Here is a 23405-nt window from a genome sequence, read left to right as displayed (position 1 = left end):
TAGGATGTTATTAAGCTGGAGAGGATGCAGGAAAGATTCACGAGGATGTTACCGGGACTGGAGGGCTTGATTTATAAGGAGAGGCTGGATAGGCTGGGATTTTTTTCCCCTGGAGTGTAGGAGGCTGAGGTGTGACCTTATAGAGATATATAAAATCATGAGGGGCATAGGTAAGTGGATGGATGCAATTCTTTTCCCGGAGTAGGGGAGTCTAAAACTAATAGATTTACGGTGAGAGGGGAAAGATTTAAAAGGGACCTGAGGGGAAACTTTTTCACACAGAGGGTGGTGGGTATGATGGGTGGAGCAAGCTGCCAGAGGAAGCTGTAGGGGCAGGTACAATTACAGTGTTTAAAAGACATTTGGACAGGTACATGGATAGGAAAGGTTTGGAGGGATATGGGCCAAACGCAGGGAAATGGGACTAGCTCGGAAGGACAACTTGGTCGGCATGGATGAGTTGGGCCGAAGGGCCTGTTTCTCTGCTGTATAACTCTATTATGACTCTGTCGGACATAGGTTTAAGATGAGAGGGGGAAAGTTTAAAGGAAATTTGCGAGGCAAGTTTTTTACATAGAGAGTGGTGGGTGCCTGGACTGCGCTGCAGGAGGGAGGTGGCAGAAGCAGATACGATAGCAATGTTTAAGAGGCATTTAGACTCATGAACAGGCAGGGAATGGAGGGATACAGCTCACGTTCAGGCAGATGGGATGTGAGACTGGCATCAAGGTCAGTGCGGACAAGATGGGCCGAAGGGCCTGTTCCTGTACTGTACTGTTCTGTTCAGGTTAGTATGCAGAAAAGTATGTAATGAAAAGGCAAGGGCAATGTTGTCCTCTATTACAAGCAGAGTGTAGTACAAGAGTAGATGCACTCCAAGAGACTTGATGTAACTACACTGCGAGACCACACCTGGGCTGGTGCACACAGTTCAGGTTTCCTTAAAGAGGAGGTGCAGCTAAAGTTCGTTAGTTTGGTTCCCGGGATCATAACTGGGTGTTCGGCAGAGGCAGTGGGTTATGAGGGTCAGGTAGGAAAGTGAAGATGAGGCAAAGGATCACAACAAGTATTATCTTAGTAACTGGCAGAGCAGGCTTGAGGGTTGAACAACTTACTGCTCCGACTGTGCTTGCATGTAAAAACACAGTGCAGATACCAGATAGAAGAGAGAAACAGGGAAGGTTAGTGAGGGACCAGTTTCCTTACAGCTCTTGAGAAGCTATTATTCATGAAATATGGAACGGTACCCAAAAGCAGGATATCCAGTCTTAAAGTTGATCACAACTCAGACAGGCCCAATGCACACATAAGACACACGTACAAAGCATGTGCACACGTATGGTCAATCCACTGTGGTGCTGTAAAACCGTGCTCCCCGCTGTCAGGGTTTGCTGATGGACTCCTATTTTGTTTAAAGGCTGTTCCTTCGGTACTTCTGCCCTCAAGCCCGGGAGCTGAGTGACACTGAGACGGACAGTTTTGTCTCCACTGGAGATGTGGATGGTGATGGCAGGATTAACTGTGTGGGTAAGTTTTCAAACATTTATAAATGTTTCACTGCACTCCAGTTCCTAATTACAGCCTGTCCTTGAATTACTGAAACAATAATCTTCGGAAGACTCTCCATGTAATAGGGGCCGCACACACTGACCCCCACTGGGGGATGGGTCCCTCACACACACTGACCCTCACTGGGGGACGGATCACACACACACTGACCCTCACTGGAGGATGGGACCCACACACACTGACCCTCACTGGGGGATGGGTCCCACACACACTGACCCTCACTGGGGGACGGATCCCACACACACTGACCCTCACTGGAGGATGGGACCCACACACACTGACCCTCACTGGAGGACGAGTCCCACACACACTGACCCTCACTGGGGGATGGGACCCACACACACTGAGCCTCACTGGAGGACGAGTCCCACACACACTGACCCTCACTGGAGGACGAGTCCCACACACACTGACCCTCACTGGAGGATGGGACCCACACACACTGACCCTCACTGGAGGATGAGTCCCACACACACTGACCCTCACTGGGGGATGGGACCCACACACACTGAGCCTCACTGGGGGACAGGGCCCACACATTGACCCTCACTGGGGGTGAGTCCCACACACGCTGACCCTCACTGGGGGTGGGTCCCACACAAACTGACCCTCACTGGGGGACGGATCCCCAACACTCTGACCCTCACTGGGGGACGGGTCCCACACACTGACCCTCACTGGGGGATGGGTCCCACACACAGGGACCCACACTGTGACGGGTCTCACAGACACTGACCCTCACTGGGGGACGGGTCTCAGACACACTGATTCTCACTTCAAGAGAATTGACTGACATTCACTTGAGTACAAATCCCCAAACACTTGACACTCTTTGGGGTACAGTTCAAATCCAATCCAGCAAATTACTGCCCAGTTGATTAAAATAAGTGATGGAAAGCATCAGAGAGAGTGGCATACCCTTCCCTTTAACCTGCTCACTGCTGCCTCCTTTGGGTTTACCAGGACCGTTCAACTCCAGAACTCCTCACAGTTTTGGACCAAAGGACTGAACTCCAGTGGTGAGTTGAAAGTAACTGTCTTCGACATTAAGGCAGCATTTAACCAGATGTGTCATCAAGGAGCCCTGGTGAAACAAAAGTCAGTGGGTTCAGGGACAACCTGACACAAAGGAAGTCAGTTGTGGTTTTGGAGTTCAATCATCCCAGCCCCAGGACTTTCTCAGAGCGGGTCCCACAACACTGACAAAGCTGGACACCACCTAAAACAACACAGCCCACAAGACATCCCATCCGACACTGAGGATATTCCATTGGTGGAGTTTGTGCCATCTTCACAATGCACTGCAGTTATTTGTCTCGGACAGCACCAAACCTGCAGTCTCTGCCACCAAGAGGGACAAGAGTAGCAAGTGCATAGAAACACCACCCCCTGCTGGTTTCCTTCCAAATCACACCCCATTGGAAATGTCTTCCTTTTGTTGAGTGGATGTGGATGTTAAGATACCTTTATTAGTCACATGTACATCGAAACACACAGTGAAATATGTCTTTTGTGTAGAGTGTTCTGGGGGCAGCCCGCAAGTGTCGCCACGCTTCTGGCACCAACATAGCATGCCCACAACTTCCTAACCCGTACGTCTTTGGAATGTGGGAGGAAACCAGAGCACCCAGAGGAAACCCACGCAGTCACAGGGAGAATGTACAAACTCCTTACAGACAGTGGCCGGAATTGAACCCGGGTCGCTGGCGCTGTAATAGCCTTACGCTAACTGCTACACTACCGTGCCTACCGTACCGTTGTTGGCAATGTCAACATACATTGTTCATCCCCCTGAATTGAAGAGGCAGTTAAGAGTAATTGTGTCTGGAGTCACATATAGGTCAGGTAAAGACAGTGGATTTCTTTCTCTGAAGGATATTAATGAATGTTTTTTACAACAATCCTGTAGTTTCATGTTTATCATAATTGAAGCAAGCTTTTCTTTGTAAAGTCCAGGTTTTTATTGAATTTAAATTCCCCACCTGCCATGGTGGGATTCGAACTTCCATCAGTTGGATGATGGTTGAGAACTCTGGCTACCAGTCCAGTAACAACCATCAGGCCACTGTCCTACTCAATACTGTGCCCTTCCTCAGCTTCTGTATCTTAGAACTCCCTCCCCAACATTGTGGGGAAACCTTCACCAGAGGGTTGCTGTGGTTCATGATGGTGGCTCTCCACTGCCCTCTGAAGGACAATAGAGGGATAAGCGCTGGCCTTGCTAGCAATGCACACATTCCACTGGAGGGAGGATTCGGAGTTGAACCAGGTCACGGTCAGTTGTTGCCTCTACCAACCACTTATGGCATTGGGCACTGTCTACATCAGCAGATGGGCTGTGGCGGAATCGAAAATAGCCACAAAATGGTGAAGTCAGTTGTTTTGAAATTGCAGAATTCCAGAGTCTGATAACCACATGACAAACCTGATGAAGATTCTCTCCATGCTGACACTCTCACCCAACCACTGAGAACCCTGGAACATCCCCAGAATTCTTCAAATCGATCAGCACTATTGAGTTTTACCAAATGGATTGTCGCTGCATTCCAGGTGATGGATTTATTTAAGTAATAGCAATAAAATCTCTTTATGAACTATTGTCTGGTTTTGTTTTGTCCCTGGGAATAAGGAGTGGAATGTGTTAGGCTGCCAGCAATGGTCTTGACTGAATGCCAAGGAGAGTCAATTGACATCAAAAAAGTTCCTTTCAAAATAAGAACACAGGCCATTTGGCTCTCCGAGCTTGCTCTGCCATTCATCTTGGGCTATATTCTCACAGTGCTGTGTTCCTGCATTATCCCGGGATTCCTTGATTCCCTTAATGTCCAGAAATCTACCAATCTCAGTCTTGAATGAACTCAGTGACTGAGTCCCAGGTGCTTTATACTTTTGAGGCAAATAAAAGGACATAAGTTGGATCCTGATGCACACACTGCTTTATTCACACACACACACACACACACACACACACACACACACACACACGCGCGCGCGCGCGCAGTCATATATACAAATGCACACAGACACACACAAATACACATACACAGAAACACACACACACACTCACAGACAGGCAGACAGGCAGACAGACACAGACATGCATGCACACACACAGATACACAGACAGATACATATACACAGAGGCATATATACAAATGCACACGGACACACAGAAACACACACAAATACACATACACAGAAACACACGCACACACTCACAGACAGACACAGACATGGGTGCACACACACACAGATACACAGACAGATACATACAGACACACACAGACAGATACACACAGACACACACAGAAACACACACAGACACACACATGCGTGCACACAGACACACACACACACACACACACACACACACACACACACACACACACACACACACACACAGAGTTCCTCCAGCATCTTGTTTGTTGCTCAAGGTTCTTCACTGCTGACCATCAGGATGGAGATATTGTTGTTCAGGCTTGCTAGGGGCGATATACTTCACTTGGCTAATCCAATTGGATGTTGAGGTGGGAGAGCCACTACTGACTGCAACCCTCCAAATAAGGCAAGGGTGGGAAACCTTGGCTCCATTCAGTCTGCCTCCCTACTGTTTCTCTGTCCCTGGACTGATGCTTATGTTAACTATCCTATCACTTATTGATGAACCTGCATTGTGGTCATTAGCACCTATACTTGGCGTAGTATTACTACCTGTGAGCTCAGACTGAATGGAGACAGAAAGGATTGCAGATGCTGGAGTCTGGAGCAACACACAAAAAGCTGGAGGAACTCAACAGGTCAGGCAGCATCTATGGAAGGAAATGGACAGTCAATGTTTCGGGTAGAGAACCTTCACCTGGACTCTATAAGGTTGAAGTGGGCAGTGTGTAGTTGGGGAACAATCAGGTTGGAGGCTGTGGAGGGGAGACCTCCAGAGGTGATGAAGTTTGTGATGGTATGGGATACAGTGGCTTGATGATCGTTGGTGGGATCTGATCCAGTCCAGATGAAGGGTCATAGAACATAGAACATAGGGCAGTACAGCACAGAACAGGCCCTTTGGCCCACAATGTTGTGCCGACATAGCTAATCCCTTTTACCTGCAGAAATCCCATATCCCTCCATTTTCCTCTCATTCACGTGCCCATCCAAGCCCAACCTGAAACATCGACTGACTATTTCCATCCATAGATGCTGCCTGACCTGCTGAGTTCCTCCAGCTCCTTGTGTGTAGCTCAGACTGAATGTCAGGCCCAGCTAGATTTGTGGATATTGATCTTATACAGGTCTAAGGTCAGCTTAGCTAATTTTTCCGTAGTTCCCGGCTCCCTGTTCTGAGGATCTGCTTGGCCACAAAAACCAAGAGGATGACCTCACGCTTATCCACATGATGTTCCATCTGCCGTGACTTTACTCTCTCATTCATCTTGTCTAGGAGGGCTACATGGGAGGGACGGGTTAGATAGATCTTAGCACAGGATAAAATGTTGGCACAACATTGTGGGCTGTAATGTTCTATGTTCTATGTTCTGTATCCCTTTGAGGGTTCTTTACCTCCTCCATATAGTTGAAATTGGGTTTCTGAATTCTTCTTGGACTGGTTCCTGAGCATAAGTAATAACATAATACCTAAGGAGCAGGAATAGGCTGCCTGGCCTCTAACCACTGCCCTTCCACTCAATACGACCACGGCTGATCTATCTCAGTCCTCAGCTCCTCTTCTGCCCAGTTTCCCACAGCTCTCAATCCCCCAATCTTTCAAAAAGTTAACTACATGCTCTTTAAGTACCTCCAGTGAGCCAGCCTCCACAATCTTCCTAGACAGAGTATCTGTCACAGTAGGATTTAGGTCTCACTCTATTGACATTAGTCTTTGTGTGATTTATTATAAGCACAAAACAATTATGATAAATTCCGATACTCCGACACTCTTGGGACCTTGGTAATGCCAAACTAGCAGATTTTCTGCACTGTTGGATGTTACTTCCATTAGTATCCAAGCACACTTTTATTTCTCTATTTTTAATTTTTATAATTTATAATTTTATATATATATATATATATATATATATATAATTTATATATAGTTGCCATTATAATAGCCATTCCCAGGTAATGAACAGGTTCCATTTTCACAGACGTCCATAACTCAGAAAATCCACAAGAATCACTCGATATGGTGACCACACAATACAGTAATGAATGGCGTCGAAAGCACATAAGGCTGATGAGGAAAAACAATTACTAAAAGTGGAGACAGCAAGGCAGCTAGTTCTGCTGTTTGTAGGAATGAATGTGCGTGTACATACGTATGTCGGAACTATGGGAACTCACTTGTACGTAGCGGTGTCCATAAGTTGGGCGTTTGTAACTGGGGGATGGACTGGTCATAGTATGGTCAATTTTCCAGTGAATCCGGTGAGTTTAAAGGGAGCAGGAAACATACAAGAACTCCGGAACCTGGCCCCAACCACAAACCCACCCACATTCCTGACCCCTAGTGTTCCAGAATTCCGGCCTACACTCCAGACCCTGGTCCCAGGCCACACTTCGGACCGTTGGCTCTGGCCACTCACTCTGGAGCCCCAGCTCATAATCTGGACTCATCTGTCAGCTAGATATTGGACCATCAGGATTTCCAAACAATCGGATACCGGATTTTCAGAGTAGAATGTTAACTGTATATTGAATAATGTGTGCCAGAGGCCTTAAACTAAGGGGTTCCATCTGCAAATAGACCATTCAGCTCATCTGTCCGATTAGAGCACAGGTGCTCCTTAATACACTTAATCCTTAATACACAAGCCCAACTAATATCTATCAATCTTATTCTTGAAATTTTTAATTTATCCTCAGTCTCTGCAGCTTTATTTTTGGCACAGAGTTTTAGATTTATGTCAGCAAGTGTTTCCTGTTGTCTGGATCATATGCATGTCCTGGTTCTGATCTTGTTCCGTGTTCTGGGCTCCCTTATCCCACAACCCACCAGAGGTGGTGTTGTAGATAGCAAAAAGGATTGTCTTGTGATGATATTGTCTTTATTCTAGAGTCCTTAAGTCAAGACATTAAGCATCTGTTATAAGTTATCTACTAGTACCTTCACTTTAGGGAGGATAGTATGAACCTAGTTTTCAAAGACTTATTTACTTGACTACTGCCCAGCCCATCGTGAAAACCAGCCTCCCCTCCATTGACTCTGTCCACACTTCCTGCTGCCTCGGGAAAGCAGCCAGCATAATCAAGGACCCCTCCCACCTTGGTCATTCTCTCTTCTCCCCCCTCCCATCAGGCAGAAGATACAAAAGCTTGAGAGCACGTACCACCGGGCTCAAGGACAACTTCTATCCCGTTGTAATCAGACTCTCAAACAGACCTCTCATGCACTAAAAGATTTGATCTCCCAATCTACCTCATTGTGGCCCTTGTATGTTATTTGTCTACCTGCTCTGCACTATCTCTGTAACTGTAACACTATATTCTGCATTCTGTTTTCCTTTTTACTACCTTGATGTACTTGTGTGTGGAATGATCTGTCTGGATGGCACAGAAGCAAAAGCTTTTCACTGTACATGTGACAATAATAAACCAATTACCAATTACTCTTTTCTGAAGGGGTTTAGATGTCAATAGTCACAATTTGAGTGGTGATAAACTATTATTAAACATACCACTAATTTGCAAATGAACAAGTTGTCTATCACAGAAAGAAGGCTCTGGGAGGAGATCCTCTTGGCATTGAGACTGAGGAGTAAACTCAGTGTTTTCTCTGTAACTCCTCACAATTCTTGCTGCCTTCTACTTCTTATATTTGTATTTGCTAATCATCTGGCAATGACATCACCTATGTTTTGGTAGTTGTTGCTGTGTCTTTATAGTATTGTTATCCTCCTCAATGTTGATGGGTGAAGGTTACTGATTAGAGGTCTAAATGGATGTATGTTGTGCTAGGAAGCTGAAGCTAGCAATACTGTTACCAGTGTTGACAATTAAATACAGCACACGATAAAACACACCAATGACTTTCCCTAACAGCTATACTTCTTTATTAGTCATAATAGATTCAAACAACTCAAAAGATTCACCACATAGTTTCAAACAATTACTCTTTAGATTCGCAACTCTTTTAGTTACTTGCACAACTCTTTAGATTACTTTCACAACTTCCAAAGACCAACTACCTGTATTCAGCTATCACAAACTCTTGAAGGTGGCCGGGTTCGATCTTGGTAAGTTCTTCTCTGAGTCCCTGACTTAGGAACCTCTTCAGTGGTTGGTCTCTGGAGTCACTGCTGCTGCTCATCTCATGAGGCAACATTTTATACATTTCTTCACGTACCTCCTGAACATTGCTTAGTTCTTTATTGCCTTTATCCAGCCTTAATGCCAATCCTTATCCATATGAGCACGTGTTTCCTTCAAATTCCTGCTGGTGCTATCCTACAATTATTTTAACCATTTGGCTCCTAAGTTACCAGAGAGTTTATTTGAGGTTTGTAATCTATCAGATAGTACTTTTCCACAAGATGTCAGGTCCCAAACACCTCCATCTGCTTGTCCAGTCTTCTAGATTGCTCACAGTGGGATGTTTACAATGGATAGTCTACAAGGGCTGTAAAGCTGTCTCAGCAACATTCTCAGTTGAGACTGACCAGGTGATGTTTACGTGACCTTCCTTCCCTCTGCCCCTTTGTTCTGTGGGTTCCACCAGGCAGCAGAGTATCCTCCCAAAGCCCGATGGGATACTTGACATTGCTCTGGCTCCTACGCCAGGACATCGTTTTGATTCTGGACCGTCTTAGGCTACAATATGATGTAGATGAACTGGAAAGTTGGGCGGAGAATTGGCAGACAGTATTTAATCCTGACAACTGCGAAGTGATGAATTTTGGGAAGGCCAGTAAGGGTAGGACCTACACAGTAAAGGTCAATGAACAGACACAAACGTAAGCGTGGCCTGTCTCAGCTTGAATTGCATTGCACCCGTAGCCGGAAGGGGAAATGGACCCCTCCTTTGTGATCATCACTTTTTATTAACTGGTGCAACGATCTGATTGGAACTGATTAATTTAGCATCATGAAAGGGAAAGGTAGGTCAATAGAGGGACCTCGGGGTACAAGTCTAATGATCTCTGTCAGTGGTAGCACAAGTAGATAGGGTGTGAAGCAGTGATTCAGGATGTTGGCCTTTATCAGCCGTGGCATAGAAGAGCGGGAGAGTCTTGTTACAACTTTATGAAATATTGGTTAACCGCACCTTGAGTACTGTGTGCAGTTCTGGTTGCCACACTACAGGAAGGATGTGATTCCACTGGAGAGGGTGCAGAGGAGATTCTCCAAGCAACGTATGACCACTTTGCACTACAATGGACTTTTTTTGTTCTTATTGTGTTCTTCCTTGTAAAAAGTTGTGTATAATTTATGCTTTATTTATGTTTTTCTTGTGAATGTTGCTCACCTGATGCTATGTGCCTGTGTGATGCTGCTGCAAGTAAGTTTTTCACTGCACCTGTGCACACATGGACTTGTGCATATGACAATAAACTCCACTTTGACGATGTTGCCTGGATTGGAGCATTTTATTTATAAGGAGAAATTAGATAGGCTAGGTTGTTTTCCCTGGAGCAGAGGAGGCTGAAGGGAGACCTGTTAAATTATACAGAATTACGATTCAGCTCGATAGGTAGATGGTAAGAATCTCTTTTATTCCACAGTGGGTTTTCTGAAGCAAGGGGCCCTAAGTATAAAGTGAGAGATTGGAGGTTTAGAGGGGATCTGGGATGTATTCACACAGAGTGGTTGGAATCTGGTCCGTAGTTCCTGAGGAGTTTGTGGAGACAGGTACATCTCACAACACATAAGAAGCACTTAGGTAGACACTTGAATAACCATGGCATAGAAAGCCACAAACCAAATGTGGGTAAATGGGAGTAGCATAGAAAAGTACAATGGTCAGCATGGATACGCTGGGCCGATAGGCCATTTGCTGTGCTGTAGGACTCTCTGTGGATAAATAGAAACTCTCGAGCTACTCAATCATTTTAAACATCTCAATTAATCCATCCCTTGAACTTTCCTATACTGAAGTGATCACGTGGGCTTTTTCCCCTAAGGTTGGGTGAGACTAGAACTAGAGAACATAGGTTTAGGGTGAAAGGTGAAATATTTAAGTAGAATCAGAGGGGAAACTTCTTCACTCAGAGGGTGGTGTGAGTGTGGATCAAACTGCTAGCGGAAGAGGTAGATGCAGGTTCAATTGTAATATTTAAGAAAAGTTTGGATATATACATAGATAGGAAGGGTTTGAAGGGATATGGTCCAGATGCAGGTGGATGGGACTAGGCAGATCAGGTTGGCATGACTGGATGGGCTGAAGGGCCTGTTTCTGTGCTATAGTATGCTATGAATCTTTAAGCCTAGGCTAAGAAACCTTTGCCTTTTTTTCCCTTCTATTGGAAGAACAGTGAGGAGAGGAGAGGAGCTGTAGTCAGTAAATTGCAAACAAGAGCGAAGACTGCAGCCAAAGTTACGTGAAGATGCTTGGACCAAGTGTAGCAGTCCCAGGTGGTGTGGCAGCATCCAGTGGAAATAGCATTAAGCTGGGATGCCCACTGGTCTATACGGCTCACTGGAGAAACTCACTGCCATTAAGGAACTTCAAAAAGCTTTATTTCACTTTCTAATTGCGACAGAAAAAGAGTACATTGAGGCAACGAACAAGTTGGAAAGAATGGAATGATTGGTTATTTTTCAGCCAGTACAATAACATTTTGACAGGATCTTGCACTTACACTGTTAACATAATCACCAACGTGACTAGATCAATAGGCAAAACCACACTCAGAAGAGCTGATCAAAGATTAGTGTTCAATGTGGACTTTAACCAAGATCTGGTCAGTGAAAGGCCAACACCATCACACGCTTCAACTGGAATCAGAAGCTGGAAAGCTCAACCGTACAGTCTATTCCCTATGGAATTTCCTTGATCTCCAAGTCTGACTGACAATCTGTGAATTTTGTTGACCTTTGTTGATCTTCTCTCAAAGTGAACAAGTCATCAGAACCCCTCAAGAAAATTCCTTAAGCTGGTTTTTAGATCTTTTTATTTGTTCTATTTAAGAAGCATTTCTTTACAAGGCTTGTTAAATGCTAAATATTTGATGTAATCATCAAAAGCTTTTCCTTTCTCCTCAATAATCCATACTAAAATAATCTTGTGTCTCATTAGTGTATTTATTAACCATTTCATCATTACAGTTCTCAGTGTAGTTCCCAGGTATCCAAATGGATGAGTAGAGTCTGTTAATGATCTTTCCAGCAATCCCATGGTTAATACAACCCTGCCCATGGCTGATGTTCAGCTGTTAGGTAAAATGGGTGGGGGGGGGGGGGGGGGGGGGTGGTTGAAGAGTAAACAGATGGTCTCTACCATCAAAAACAAAAGGAAAGCAGTTTTAACTTGTTTTAATCTAATGGCTAAACAAGTTACAAAGACTGGAGACACAAGAGACTGCAGATGCTGGAATCTGGAGCAACAAACAATCTGCTGATGGAACTTTGTGGAGTTACTGTTGGAGTTACAAAATCTGCTGGAATTGCAAAACTAAAAAGGTTGGAATGTTTCAAATATATGCTTGGAATATGAACAATTAGTATCAAATGTGCCCAGAGTCAGGTGTATCAGGGTAAAAGGTGAAACTTGATCCACTCTGACACAGGCCCAGTACCCGAAGAACATCTCCCATGTAGTTGAAGAACTACATCTCCATGTACCTGAAGAACATCTCCCATGTACCCGAAGAACATCTCCCATGTAGTTGGATCTTCCTACTTTATTCCCATATCCCACTATGTGCCAATGATAGCAAATTAAGAGCACCATTGTCATGTTGTACCATTGTCCTAACTGATTTGACATTTCTCAAACTTATTTCATGTAATGTAGAAATTACTGGAGTACAAACATCCTGGAAGTTAATGAGGATTAAAAGGAAGAGAGGCAAATGGAGTGGAGCTCCGATCAAAGTTTGTGGGCTCATGGTGGGATAGTGGTGCAGGTTAGAAAGGAACATTGATGATACGATATAAGATATTGGAGGATTTTGCTCGTTGGCACTCCTGTGAAATGCCTTGGAATGTTCCACATTAACGGAAGCTGTTGTCTTTTGTTTACATACAGCAAGATTGCTCCGTACTCAAACTACATCCTAGATTTCAAGAATAGGCGTCCGACATGGAGTACTGTGCTCAGTTCTGGTCGCCTCACTACAGGAAGGATGTGGAAGCCATAGAAAGGGTGCAGAGGAGATTTACAAGAATGCTACCTGAAATGGGAAGCATGCCTTATGAAAACAGGTCAAGGGAACTCGGCCTTTCCTCCTTGGAGGGACGGAGGATGAGGGGGGACCTGACAGAGGTGTATAAGATGATGAGAGGCATTGATTGTGTAGATACAGAGGCTTTTTCCCAGGGCTGAGCTGAAATGGTTACCACAAGAGGACACAGGTTTAAGGTGCTGGGGAATAGGTATAGAGGAGATGTCAGGGGTAAGTTCTTTTACTCAGAGAGTGGTGAGTGTGTGGAATGGGCTGCCGGCAATGGTGGTGGAGGCGGATACGATAGGGTCCTTTATGAGACTTTTAGATAGGTACATGGAGCTTAGAAAAGCAGAGGGCTATGGGTAAGCCTAGTAATTTCTAAGGTAGGGACCTGTTCTGCACAACTTTGTGGGCCGAAGGGCCTGAATTGTGCTGTAGGTTTTTCTATGTTCTACCTAACATCTTTTGCCACTACACAAGCCATGTGTAACTCTTCATTACAAGGGTAACATGAGGTCTGTGCTCACTTTGAACCCCGCTCTGATGCTAAGAGAGCTGAAGCTTGAACAAAGAAACAATCCCATTGCCTTGGGTGACAACGAGGTTGTCATCATCATCAACGGCAATGACACGAGGTTTGTGTAGACCGTTCGTGGTGTTCAGCAGCTCGTTCCTAAAAACACCTTCTGGCCAAAATAAGAGGATTCTATTCCGCTCAGTGACCAGAATATTATCATTTCTATCTGTGCAGATGCTATAAGGGTTTATTGCATAATCCACCCCATTCACAGTGACCTGGTCACAGATATTGATGACCTGCCCATTCCTGTTGAAAATGACAATACATTTCTTCCCACTATCGGCTACAATGAACTCCTCCATACTGTTGATTGCCAGGAAGAGAAATCTGACCCCTTCATAGCCGTACGGTTTCACCCTGCTGACCACGTGCCCATTGACATCATAGAGAGAGAGAGAGCATAAAGCCCCCTCGCTCACAGCTACATATTCATCCTTGTAAGCAGCAATGGGGTAAACTGATTCAGATCCTCGGAGGAAAAGCTTTTTCAGAAACGCACCATCCATGTCCAGCAGATACAACTTGTTCTTGGCAGAGCAAGCAATGGTATCATCACACACAGCAACACTACATGGATCATCATCTTCATCTGGCAGTGAAATAGTTGTTTTGAGATATCCACTGTTTGCGTAGCATTTCAGAATAGAATTTTCTTCATCCACCAAAATGATGTCTCCATCTCTGGAAATGCTAATACCAGTCAACTTAGGATCATACTCATCATCCGACAGCTCCGAGTCAAAGGAATGGAGATTCCGCACCTTTTCCTTGGGTTGGGGAATTGGAACATTTGCCTGAGGAGTTTTTGGCGGATTCTTACGCTGCTCAGTTCTACCTGGAGTTGCCTGGGCTTGAGGGACAGATTCCTCCCCAAACGTGATGCTGAACAGATTTGATTGTGATATCACTTGCTTTATTGATTCGTTGACAGTTAGGTTGGGGCTGGCTTTCCTTTCAGCGGGCATGTTTAGTGCTTGGAAAGCATTAATCTGATCTTCTACAATCGACTTCAGGCAGACTATTTCCCTCGCTTGACCAGATTGCAGGACGCGCTCGCATAATTCTCTGGTATCTTCTGCCTTCTTTATCTGAAGCTGAAGTTCCGTCTTTGCAACTTTGTACAACTCCTCCTGTTCCCTGACGTAATCTGAGAGTGTTGCTTTGATGGCATCACCTTGTTTGATCACATTGTTTATGACCTCTGTCAGGGTCGTCTCTATCATTGACATCAAGGAGCATTCCGTAGCCTTCATTCTGTTCACTGCCTCGCTGAGGCTGTCATCCTGCTGAACCAGTGACTGAAGATCAGTCCTCAGTCTTCCAAGGAGCTTTGTCACGATGGGTTTCGTGGTTGCTGCTGCTCCAGCCATCGCAACTTTTCTATGCTTGGCGTGGGCGAATAAGGAACAATTGGTGCAGATCGCAATGTTGCAGGTGTTACAGAAATGATCCACCAGGGTCATGGGATGAACCTGGCAATAGATCTGCTTCTGCATCTTCACCTCAGCCTCACAGGGCCCAGAGCTGAAACCAAGCAGATCCTTTAAATCGTGGGTTGGGTTTCCAACTGAGTGATTGAACTTGCAAAGCGGGCAGAGGTGAATGAAGCAAATCTGGCACTGAGCCACCGCAGGAATCCTCTTCCCCGCTGCGGTGCACCGGGTGCAGGCTACCTCCTCGCTCTCCTTCATTTGAAAGATATCCAGAAGACTGTTGATGTGAAAGTTGGTCTTGAGCTTGCTGACGCCGGCACTCACGTCAGTCTCTTCCCTGCACTCCGGGCATTGGATCTTCCTGTTTGCCTTCACCATCTTTTCCAGGCAGCCCTGGCAGTACGTGTGGGCACAAGGCAACATCTTTGGATACTTAAACCTACTAAGGCAGATCTTGCAGTTTAAAATATCATTTTGGATTTGATCTGTAATCGTCGATGATGTAGCCATGATGTGAACACAACCTGGAACAGACGAGGACAGAAGTCTGGTTATATAAAGTTTAGGATGATTGCTTAGATGGTTCTGATCAAGTCCAGAATAATCCTGGAATTGAAATTGGTTTATTATTGTCACATGTACCGAGGTACAGTGAAAAAGTTGTCTGGCATACTGTTCATACAGGTCAATTCATTACACAGTGCATCGAGGTAGTACAAGGTAAAACAATAACAGAATGCAGAATAAAGTGTAACAGCTACAGAGAAAGTGCAGTGTAGGCAGACAATAAGGTGCAAGGTTATAAAAAGGCAGATTGAGAGGTCAAGAGTCCATCTTATCGTACTAGGGAACCGTTCAATAGTCTTATAACAGCAGGATAGAAGTTGTCCTGGTGGTACGTGCTTTCAGGCCTTTGTATCTTCTGCCCGATGGGAGAGGGGAGAAGAGAGAATGTCCGGGGTGGGTGAGGTCTTTGATTACGTTGGCTGCTTTACAGAGGCAGGGAGAAGTGTAGACAGAGCTCGTGGGAGGGGAGGTTGGTTTCCACGATGTGCTGAGCTGTGTCCACAACTCTCTGCAGTTTCATGTGGTCACAGGCAGAGCAGTTGCCACGCCAAGCCGTGATGCATCCAGATAGGATGACTTCTATGGTGCTTCGATAAAAATTGGTGAGGGTCAACAGGGACATATCGAATTTCTTTAGCCTCCTGAGGAAGTAGAGGTGCTGGTGAGCTTTCTTGGTTGTGATGTCGATGTGGTTGGACCAGGACAGGCTAATGGTGTTGTTCACACCAAGGAATTTGAAGCTCTCAACCGTCTTGACCTCAGCACCGTTGATGTAGACAGGTGCATGTGCACTGCTCCACTTCCTGAAGTCAATGACCAGCTCTTTTGGTTTGCTGACATTGAGGGAAAAGTTGTTGTCATGACACCATGTCAATAAGCTATCTCCTTCCTGTACTCGAACTCATGTTTATTTGAGAATTGGCCCACTATGATGGTATCATCTGCAATCTTGTAGATGGAGTTAGAGCAGAATCTGGCCACACAGTTGTGAGCGTATAGGGAGTAGAGTAGGGGGCTGAGGATGCAGCTTTGTGGGGCACCAGTTGTGGCAGACGTGTTCCTGCCTATCCTTACTGTTTGCAGTCTGTTGGTCAGGGAGTCAAGGATGCAGTTGCAAAGGGAGATGCTGAGTCCCAGGTCCCGGAGTTTGGTGATGAGTTTGCTTGGAGTTATAGCATTGAAGGTGGAGCTGTAGTCAATAAACAACAGTCTAACGTAGGTGTCTTTACTGTCCAGATGCTTCAAAGATGAGTGTAGGGCCAGGGAGATGGCGTCCGCCGTAGACCTGTACCAGCCACTTGGATGCTATGGCCAAGAAATCACGCCATAGCCTCTACTTCCACAGAAGGCGAAGGAAATTTGGCATGTCCCCAATGACTCTTGCTGATTTTTATAGATGCACCATAGAAAGCATCTTATCTGGATGCATCACAGCTTGGGACGGCAACTGCTCTGCCCAAGACAGCAAGAAATTGCAGAGTTGCAGACACAGCTCAGCGTATCACAGAAACCAGCCTCCCCTCCATGGATTCTGTCTACACTTCCCACTGCCTCCGGAAATCAGCCAACATAATCAAGGACCCTTACCACCCTGGTCATTCTCTCTTCTCCCTCCTTCTCCCCCTTCCATCAGACAGAAGATACAAAAGCCTGAAAGCAGGAACCACCAGACCCAAGGACAGCTTCTGTCACACTGTTATCAGACTCTTGAACCAGACCTCTTAAGACACCAAAACATGAACTCTTGATCTCCTAGCCTTACCTTGGAGTGGCCCTTGCACTTTGTCGACCTGCACTGCACTTTCTCTGCAACTGCCACACTGTATTCTGCATTCTGTTTTAATTTTTAACTATCTCCATGTAATGATGTTTGAACGGACCTGTCCGGATGGCATGCAAAGCAAAAGCTTTTCACTGTATCTCAGTTCACGTGACAATAAAAAAAAAACCCTGTTAGAAACGAAACTTAAAAGAAAATTCCTCAATCGAAAGTGAAAGCAGCCGCAGTAGACGTTGTTATAATTGGGAAATAACCCCTTAAATATAATCACAAAATTTTCATCAATGAGTTAAGAGAACCACATGATAATTAGTGCCATTATCTGGGGCTGGTGGCACCTTCTCCACAACGCAGAGGCCTCGTTTCACTCACGAACCTTGTATTTAACATACCGCCCACCTCGAACCAGAGGCTCGGGAGAGAGCAGTCCCTGCTGGGGGCGCAACAGGAGGGGTGGGAAGGGGAGAGGTGGCCTTCATCAGCAGATACGGAGACATTCACACCCACACCTCCCACCCCCATCAGCCCGCCGCCCCGTGGGGTCCCGCACCCGTCCTGGTCCCGGGCCCCAATCCTCGCCCCCACCAACCCCCCCCCCCGACTCTCTTACCCTTCCCCGGGGCTCGGGGGCAGCCCGGCGACCCTCCCGACCCACTCACCTTGAGCTAGGTCTCGGGGAGGATCAGGAGACCACGGTCTTTGGCCCAAATCGAGAGACTTGGCCGATCTGCCCGTGGAAACAGGCAGCGGGGGGAGGAGAGAAGTTAACCACACCCCGATGGCCTTTTGTGTCTTTATTATTTACTCATTGCAATCCAGCTTGTTTGTTCTGTAGGTGGCTTCTGTAGGGAAACGGCGATGAACTCGGCTTGTACTGGAGGACTCAGTGGAGACCTCAGCACACAACACAGCCACTCTCGGTTTTATCCAATCAATTTGAAAAAATAACAGAACTCCTTTATTTCCATTGCTGAAATATTCTAAAAGGTTTTTTTAAGTTTTGTATTTGGTGAAGTACCTGTTTTAGTTTGGTAAACATTCCTTTGTGGTTGTTTTTCTCTGGATTGTGGATATCTCCGTGTAGGAAGTCCAAGGCAGTTACAGTTTCATATTTGGAGATGTGCAAGAAGTTTTTTTTCCAGGGAAAGGGAGCCCAGAACTAGAGGGAGCAACACACAAAACGCTGGAGGAACTCAGAGGGTCAGGCAAACATCTATGGAGGGAAAATGAACAGTCGAGGTTTGACTGTCCATTCCCTCCATAGAGGCTGCCTGACCTGCTGAGTTCCTCCAGCGCTTTGTGTGTTGCTCCAGATTCCAGCGTCTGCAGTCCCTTGTGTCTCCAAAAACCAGAGGTCATAGGTTTAAAGTGAGAGGGGAAAGATGTAAGAGACCTGAGGGGCAACTTCTTCACGCAGAGGGTGGTGCATACATTGAACGAGCTGCCAGGGGAAGTAGTTGAGGCAGGTACAATAACATTTAAAAGACAGGTACATGGATAGGAAAGGTGTAGAAGGATATGGGCCACATGAGGGCAAATGGGACTAGCTTAGATGGGCATCTTGGTCAGTATGGACACATTGGGCTGAAGGGCCTGTTTCTGTGCTGTATTACACTATGACTCTAAGAACTTTATCAGATATCCTGGACTGATATCTCTCTGTTGCTCTGCTATAAACCAGTTTCCATTAATTCCATACAACAACAAGAGGCCATTCAGCCCATTGAGTCCATCCCCACAAATTTTCCCTGTGACCTATTCTCCCCACATTCCATCAACTCTGCAGAATCTACCACTCATCACACACTTTTAGGGTGGGCCAGAGAACCTGCCAATCCTCACGTCTTTGGGATGTCTTTGGGACCTCCATTATACGATGAGATGGACTCTGACCTCATGATCTACCTTGTTGACCTTGTACCTTACTGGCTACCTGCACTTTCTCTGTAGCTGTAACACTTTACTCTGTACGGTTATGTTTTACCTGTACTACATCAATGCACTCTGTACTAACCCAATGTAACTGCACTGTGTAATGAATTCATCTGTACGATCAGTATGCAAGACTAGTTTTTCACTGTACTTGTACAAGTGACAATAATAAACCAATACCAATGCCAATGTGGGAGGAAACCAGTGCCCCTGGGGGAATCCCATGCAGTCAAAGGGAGAACATGCACATAGACAGCCCCTGAGGTCAGGACTGAACCTGGATCTCTGACGCCGTGAGGCTGTGGTGCTAATAGCTGCACCACTGTGCCTCTTTTTCTTGCTTCACATTCCATTACAGTAAAAATTCTCACAGGCGGCTCTTCGATATTCCGAAATCCGGTTCCTGCACACCCTTTCAAATTACTGCGGCCTCCTTTCCACTCACCAGGGCCCTGGTTCCCGTCTGCCTTTCAGCTTATTTGGTTCACTGGAAAAACTATCAAATTGTGAACTTTTTTTAAGAAATGAACTAAAAGAGTGGCAGGAGGGATAGGAAGGACAAAGAGAATATCTGTGATAACGTGAGACCAGGTCAAATGGATAAATGGGGCAGTTAGAGGGTGGAAGCAGGTAAGATAAGATAAGATATCTTTATTAGTCACGTAACATCAAAACACACAGTGGAGTGCATCGTTTGCGTAGAGTGTGCTGGGGGCAGCCGCAAGTGTCGCCACGCTTCCGGCGCCAACATAGCATGCCCACAACTTCCTAACCCGTACATATTGGAATGTGGGAGGAAACGGAGCACCCAGAGGAAAACCCACGCAGACACGAGGAAAACGTACAAACTCCTTACAGCAGTGGCCGGAATTGAACCAGGGTCACTGGCGCTGTAATAGCGTTACACTAATGCTACACTACCGAGCCTCTCATAACAATTAAGTAGTATATAGATGAACACTTAAATTGCCAAGGCATAGAGACTACGGACTAAGTGCAGGTAAATCAGATTAATGTTGGTGGGTAATTGAAGTCAGCATGGTCATGGTGGGGCAAAGGGCCTTTCCTTTGCTGTGTGGCTATGACTGATAACTCTGTAACTATACAACACTAGTGTTCAATATTAATAGAAATAATATCCAATAGTCCAAAAAATCAGCCAGTCCATCAAAGCAGGATTATTAGAGTTTTTAACCCACTCCATCAACCAGGTTCCAAAACATCAGCATCTATAGAGGGAGACACAAGAGGCTGCAGATGCTGAAATCCAGAGCAACAAACGACCTGCTGGAGGAACTCAGCGGGTTGATCTGCATCTGCGGTGGGGGTGGGGGGGGGGCGGTAGGGGAAGGAGTTGTCGATTGAATTGCAGTTCCTGGTGCAGGGTTTCAACCAGAAATGTTGACAATTTCTTTCACCCACGGATGCTGCTCGACCCTCCAGTTCCTTCAGCAGATTGTTTGTGGTACCATCAGAGGTGTTGGCACAAGAAGATCGATGCTGAATCCCTCAGAGACCCACAAAGCCTGTGTTCTACTCAGGCAGCGTCTCACAGCCTCCTCAACTTCCAGCTTACAGGAGCTGCCAAAGGTCTGCAGCTTCTTGTCTGTTCTGAAGTCCACCATAATTTGCACCTGCGAAATGACTCTTGGCTTTTCTGCCAGGGCAGGTTTGATGAGATGACCAGGAGATCAAGGAGCTAATCAGCTGTGTTCTTGGACTGGAAGCTCCATCTTATGGAAGGAAAGAAACAGCTCTAGAGGCCCCTTAAGGCAAAGATCCAGTGAAAACAAAACAATCACCTAAATAACAGCTGTGGAGGGAGACAGAACAGGAAGCTCAGCCATTGTGAACAGCTATGATGTACGTGAGTCCTTCGTGCCGTAAAATGCATCCAGAGTCCCAACATCCAAGCCCTTGGACAATGTGAGCCAGGAGCAGGGGTGAACTCATAAGACGATAAGACGATATCTTTATTAGTCACACGTACATCGAAACACACAGTGAAATGCACCTTTGCATAGAGTGCGTCGCCACACTTCCACCACCAACATAGCACGCCCACAACTTCCTAACCCATTAGTCTTTAGAATGTGGGAGGAAACCGGAGCATCTGGAGGAAACCCATGCAGATTCACAGGGAGAACGTACAAACTCCACAGACAGCAGCCGGAATTGAACCCAGGTCGCTGGCGCTGTAATAGCATTACACTAACCGCTACACTACTGTGCCTGCCAAAGTAGAATGTTCTGGGGGCAGCCTGCAAGAGGCACTCAATGCCTGTCAGAAGGAACACTTCAAATGTGACTCTGTCCCTGACGTGGGCTGTCTTGGATCCATCCCACAGCATCCTATTTGGGTGAAAAACACGATGATGCCTGAGATCTGGAATAGACATTATGTCAACATTGTACAAAGACATGTCCAGGCCATCTCTGGAGTACTGGAAGCAGTTCTGGATAGTGTATCTTTGGAAGGGTATGTTGGCTTTGGAGGGAGGGCAGGATAGATTTACCAGGCTGATACCTGGAACCCATGGGTTATGTTCTGAGACAACATGCTGGAGGAACTCAGCAGGCCAGGCAGCATCTGTGGAGAAAAACAGGCGGTCAACATCTCGGGTCAGGACCGTTCTTCAGGACTGAAGATAGGTAAAGGGGAAGCCCAATATATAGGAGGGAAAAGCAGAGCAGTGATTGGTGGACAAAAGAGGGGAGGGGGGTGGGGACAGGGAGGTGATAGGTAGATGCAGGTAAGAGATGGTGATAGGCAGGTGCGGGGGAGGAGGGGAGAGCAGATCCACTGGGGGATGGGTCAAAGGTAAGGAGAGAGTGGGAAAAAAAAGAGGCTGGGAAAGGGGAGAAGTGAAGCATGGTGAGGGTGGGGGGTAATTACCTAAAGGGGGAGAATTCAACATTCACTATTTGAGCCCATCTCACAGCCACTCCTGACTGACAAGAAAGTCACTTTACATCTCAAAAATAACAAGGCTTCAGAAGCAGATGGCATCTCTGCTGAAATCCTCAGCGGGGAAGGGCTTCAGTCAGTAATCCACTTCTGGGAAGAGGGGCACCTCAGAGGAAGTGGTAGAGGCAGGTACAATTACGACATTTAAAATGCATTTGGACAGTTGGAATTGGTATTGGTTTTATTGTCACCTGTACTGAGGTACAGTGAAAAACTTGTCTTGCACACTGTTCACACAGGTCAATTCATTACACAGTGCATTGAGGTAGTACAAGGTAAAATAATACAGAATGCAGAATACAGTGTCACAGCTACAGAGAAAGTGCAGTGCAGGTAGGCAATAGGAAAGGTTTAGAGGGATATGGGCCAAATGCAGCTCAGTTAGGCACCTTGGTCAGCATGGACGAGTTGGGCTAAAGGGAGATGAGGTTGCTACTAGATGACTGGGTAAAAAAAAACAATATAAATATTAGAAGTCAGTAAGGATTGTTAGGAGTTACAGAGATGAAGAAGAAAATCTATTCCTCAGCCTCGGTCTGAGAAGGATCTCTTCTCAGAGCCTTCTTCCTGCAGTGAACGACTTGTTTGTCTGCAGCTCTTTTGGAGGTTTTGTAGGAATTGTGTTTGGAAAATCCTTTGTAGAATTATAACCTCTGCTAGAATTTACTCCTCAAAATAAACATACTCCATTTAAAACAAAATAACTGTGTTTGTTGGAACTGTCTCCTCCTTGGTTGTGAGGGAGGGCCCACCGCTTGAAATAGTGATTAGTGAAGCTACACCCCTTGAGACCAAAGTAGTTAGGTAAATTAGTCTCTGAAATACGGTATAGTCTCCCCAAAGTGAGGGTACTAGTAGACAAAATGATAGGGCTTAAGGTCTTATGACTCTAGAACGGGTTCACTCAATATCATCACAGTCCTACTTAATTGCCTCTGCTAGTGGTTGAAGTGTTGCTTCCCAATCACCATATGGATGCCATTCATTTACAGGCACAGCGGACACGACAATTCTAAAGAAAAAGCAGGGAGCAGCACCCTGCTACAGTATCTGACCTTCTTCAACATCACAAAGCTTTTAACTCTGTCGGTCAGGATGGATTATGGAAAACTCTCTTCAAATCACATGCAAATTGTGCTACTAATCAGTGAGTCTGTGACGGTACCAACCTCAGTGAAAACACTGCCAAACAAGGTTGCATCATTCCCCAATACTTTCTCGATCTTTCTTGCCTCATTGTTGCAGCTCACACCTACAAACT

At 45.8% G+C, this 23405-nt stretch overlaps 2 protein-coding genes across 2 annotated transcripts in view; one reads left to right on the top strand and one right to left on the bottom strand.

Moving 5' to 3' along the window:
• LOC127585420 (parvalbumin, thymic-like) overlaps window positions 1-3989 on the top strand; it is a 30065-nt gene extending 26076 nt beyond the window's left edge. The window contains exons 4-5 of the mRNA XM_052042844.1: window positions 1418-1527; window positions 3964-3989. Coding sequence (XP_051898804.1) covers window positions 1418-1527; window positions 3964-3989 — 136 coding nt within the window. The remainder of the gene's footprint in view (window positions 1-1417; window positions 1528-3963) is intronic.
• A 7224-nt stretch (window positions 3990-11213) lies between these two features.
• On the bottom strand, window positions 11214-17985 carry LOC127585527 (E3 ubiquitin-protein ligase TRIM56-like). The gene is made up of 2 exons (XM_052043062.1): window positions 17904-17985; window positions 11214-15421 (listed from the first exon to the last, which is right to left on the bottom strand). Exon 2 carries the CDS (start codon window positions 15405-15407, stop codon window positions 13431-13433), a length of 1977 nt encoding a protein of 658 aa, XP_051899022.1. The 5' UTR covers window positions 15408-15421; window positions 17904-17985; the 3' UTR covers window positions 11214-13430.
• Between the last annotated feature and the right edge of the window lie 5420 nt (window positions 17986-23405).

The sequence above is a fragment of the Pristis pectinata genome, chromosome 33, assembly GCF_009764475.1.
Source record: "Pristis pectinata isolate sPriPec2 chromosome 33, sPriPec2.1.pri, whole genome shotgun sequence".
Lineage (NCBI taxonomy): Eukaryota > Metazoa > Chordata > Chondrichthyes > Rhinopristiformes > Pristidae > Pristis > Pristis pectinata.
Note: the sequence above shows the minus strand (reverse complement) of the source record. Positions and strands in the feature narration are given on the sequence as shown.

Bases quoted from the DNA above. Each gene is read 5' to 3' on its own strand.
- LOC127585527 (XM_052043062.1), bottom strand. From the start codon at position 15,407: ATGGCTACATCATCGACGATTACAGATCAAATCCAAAATGATATTTTA.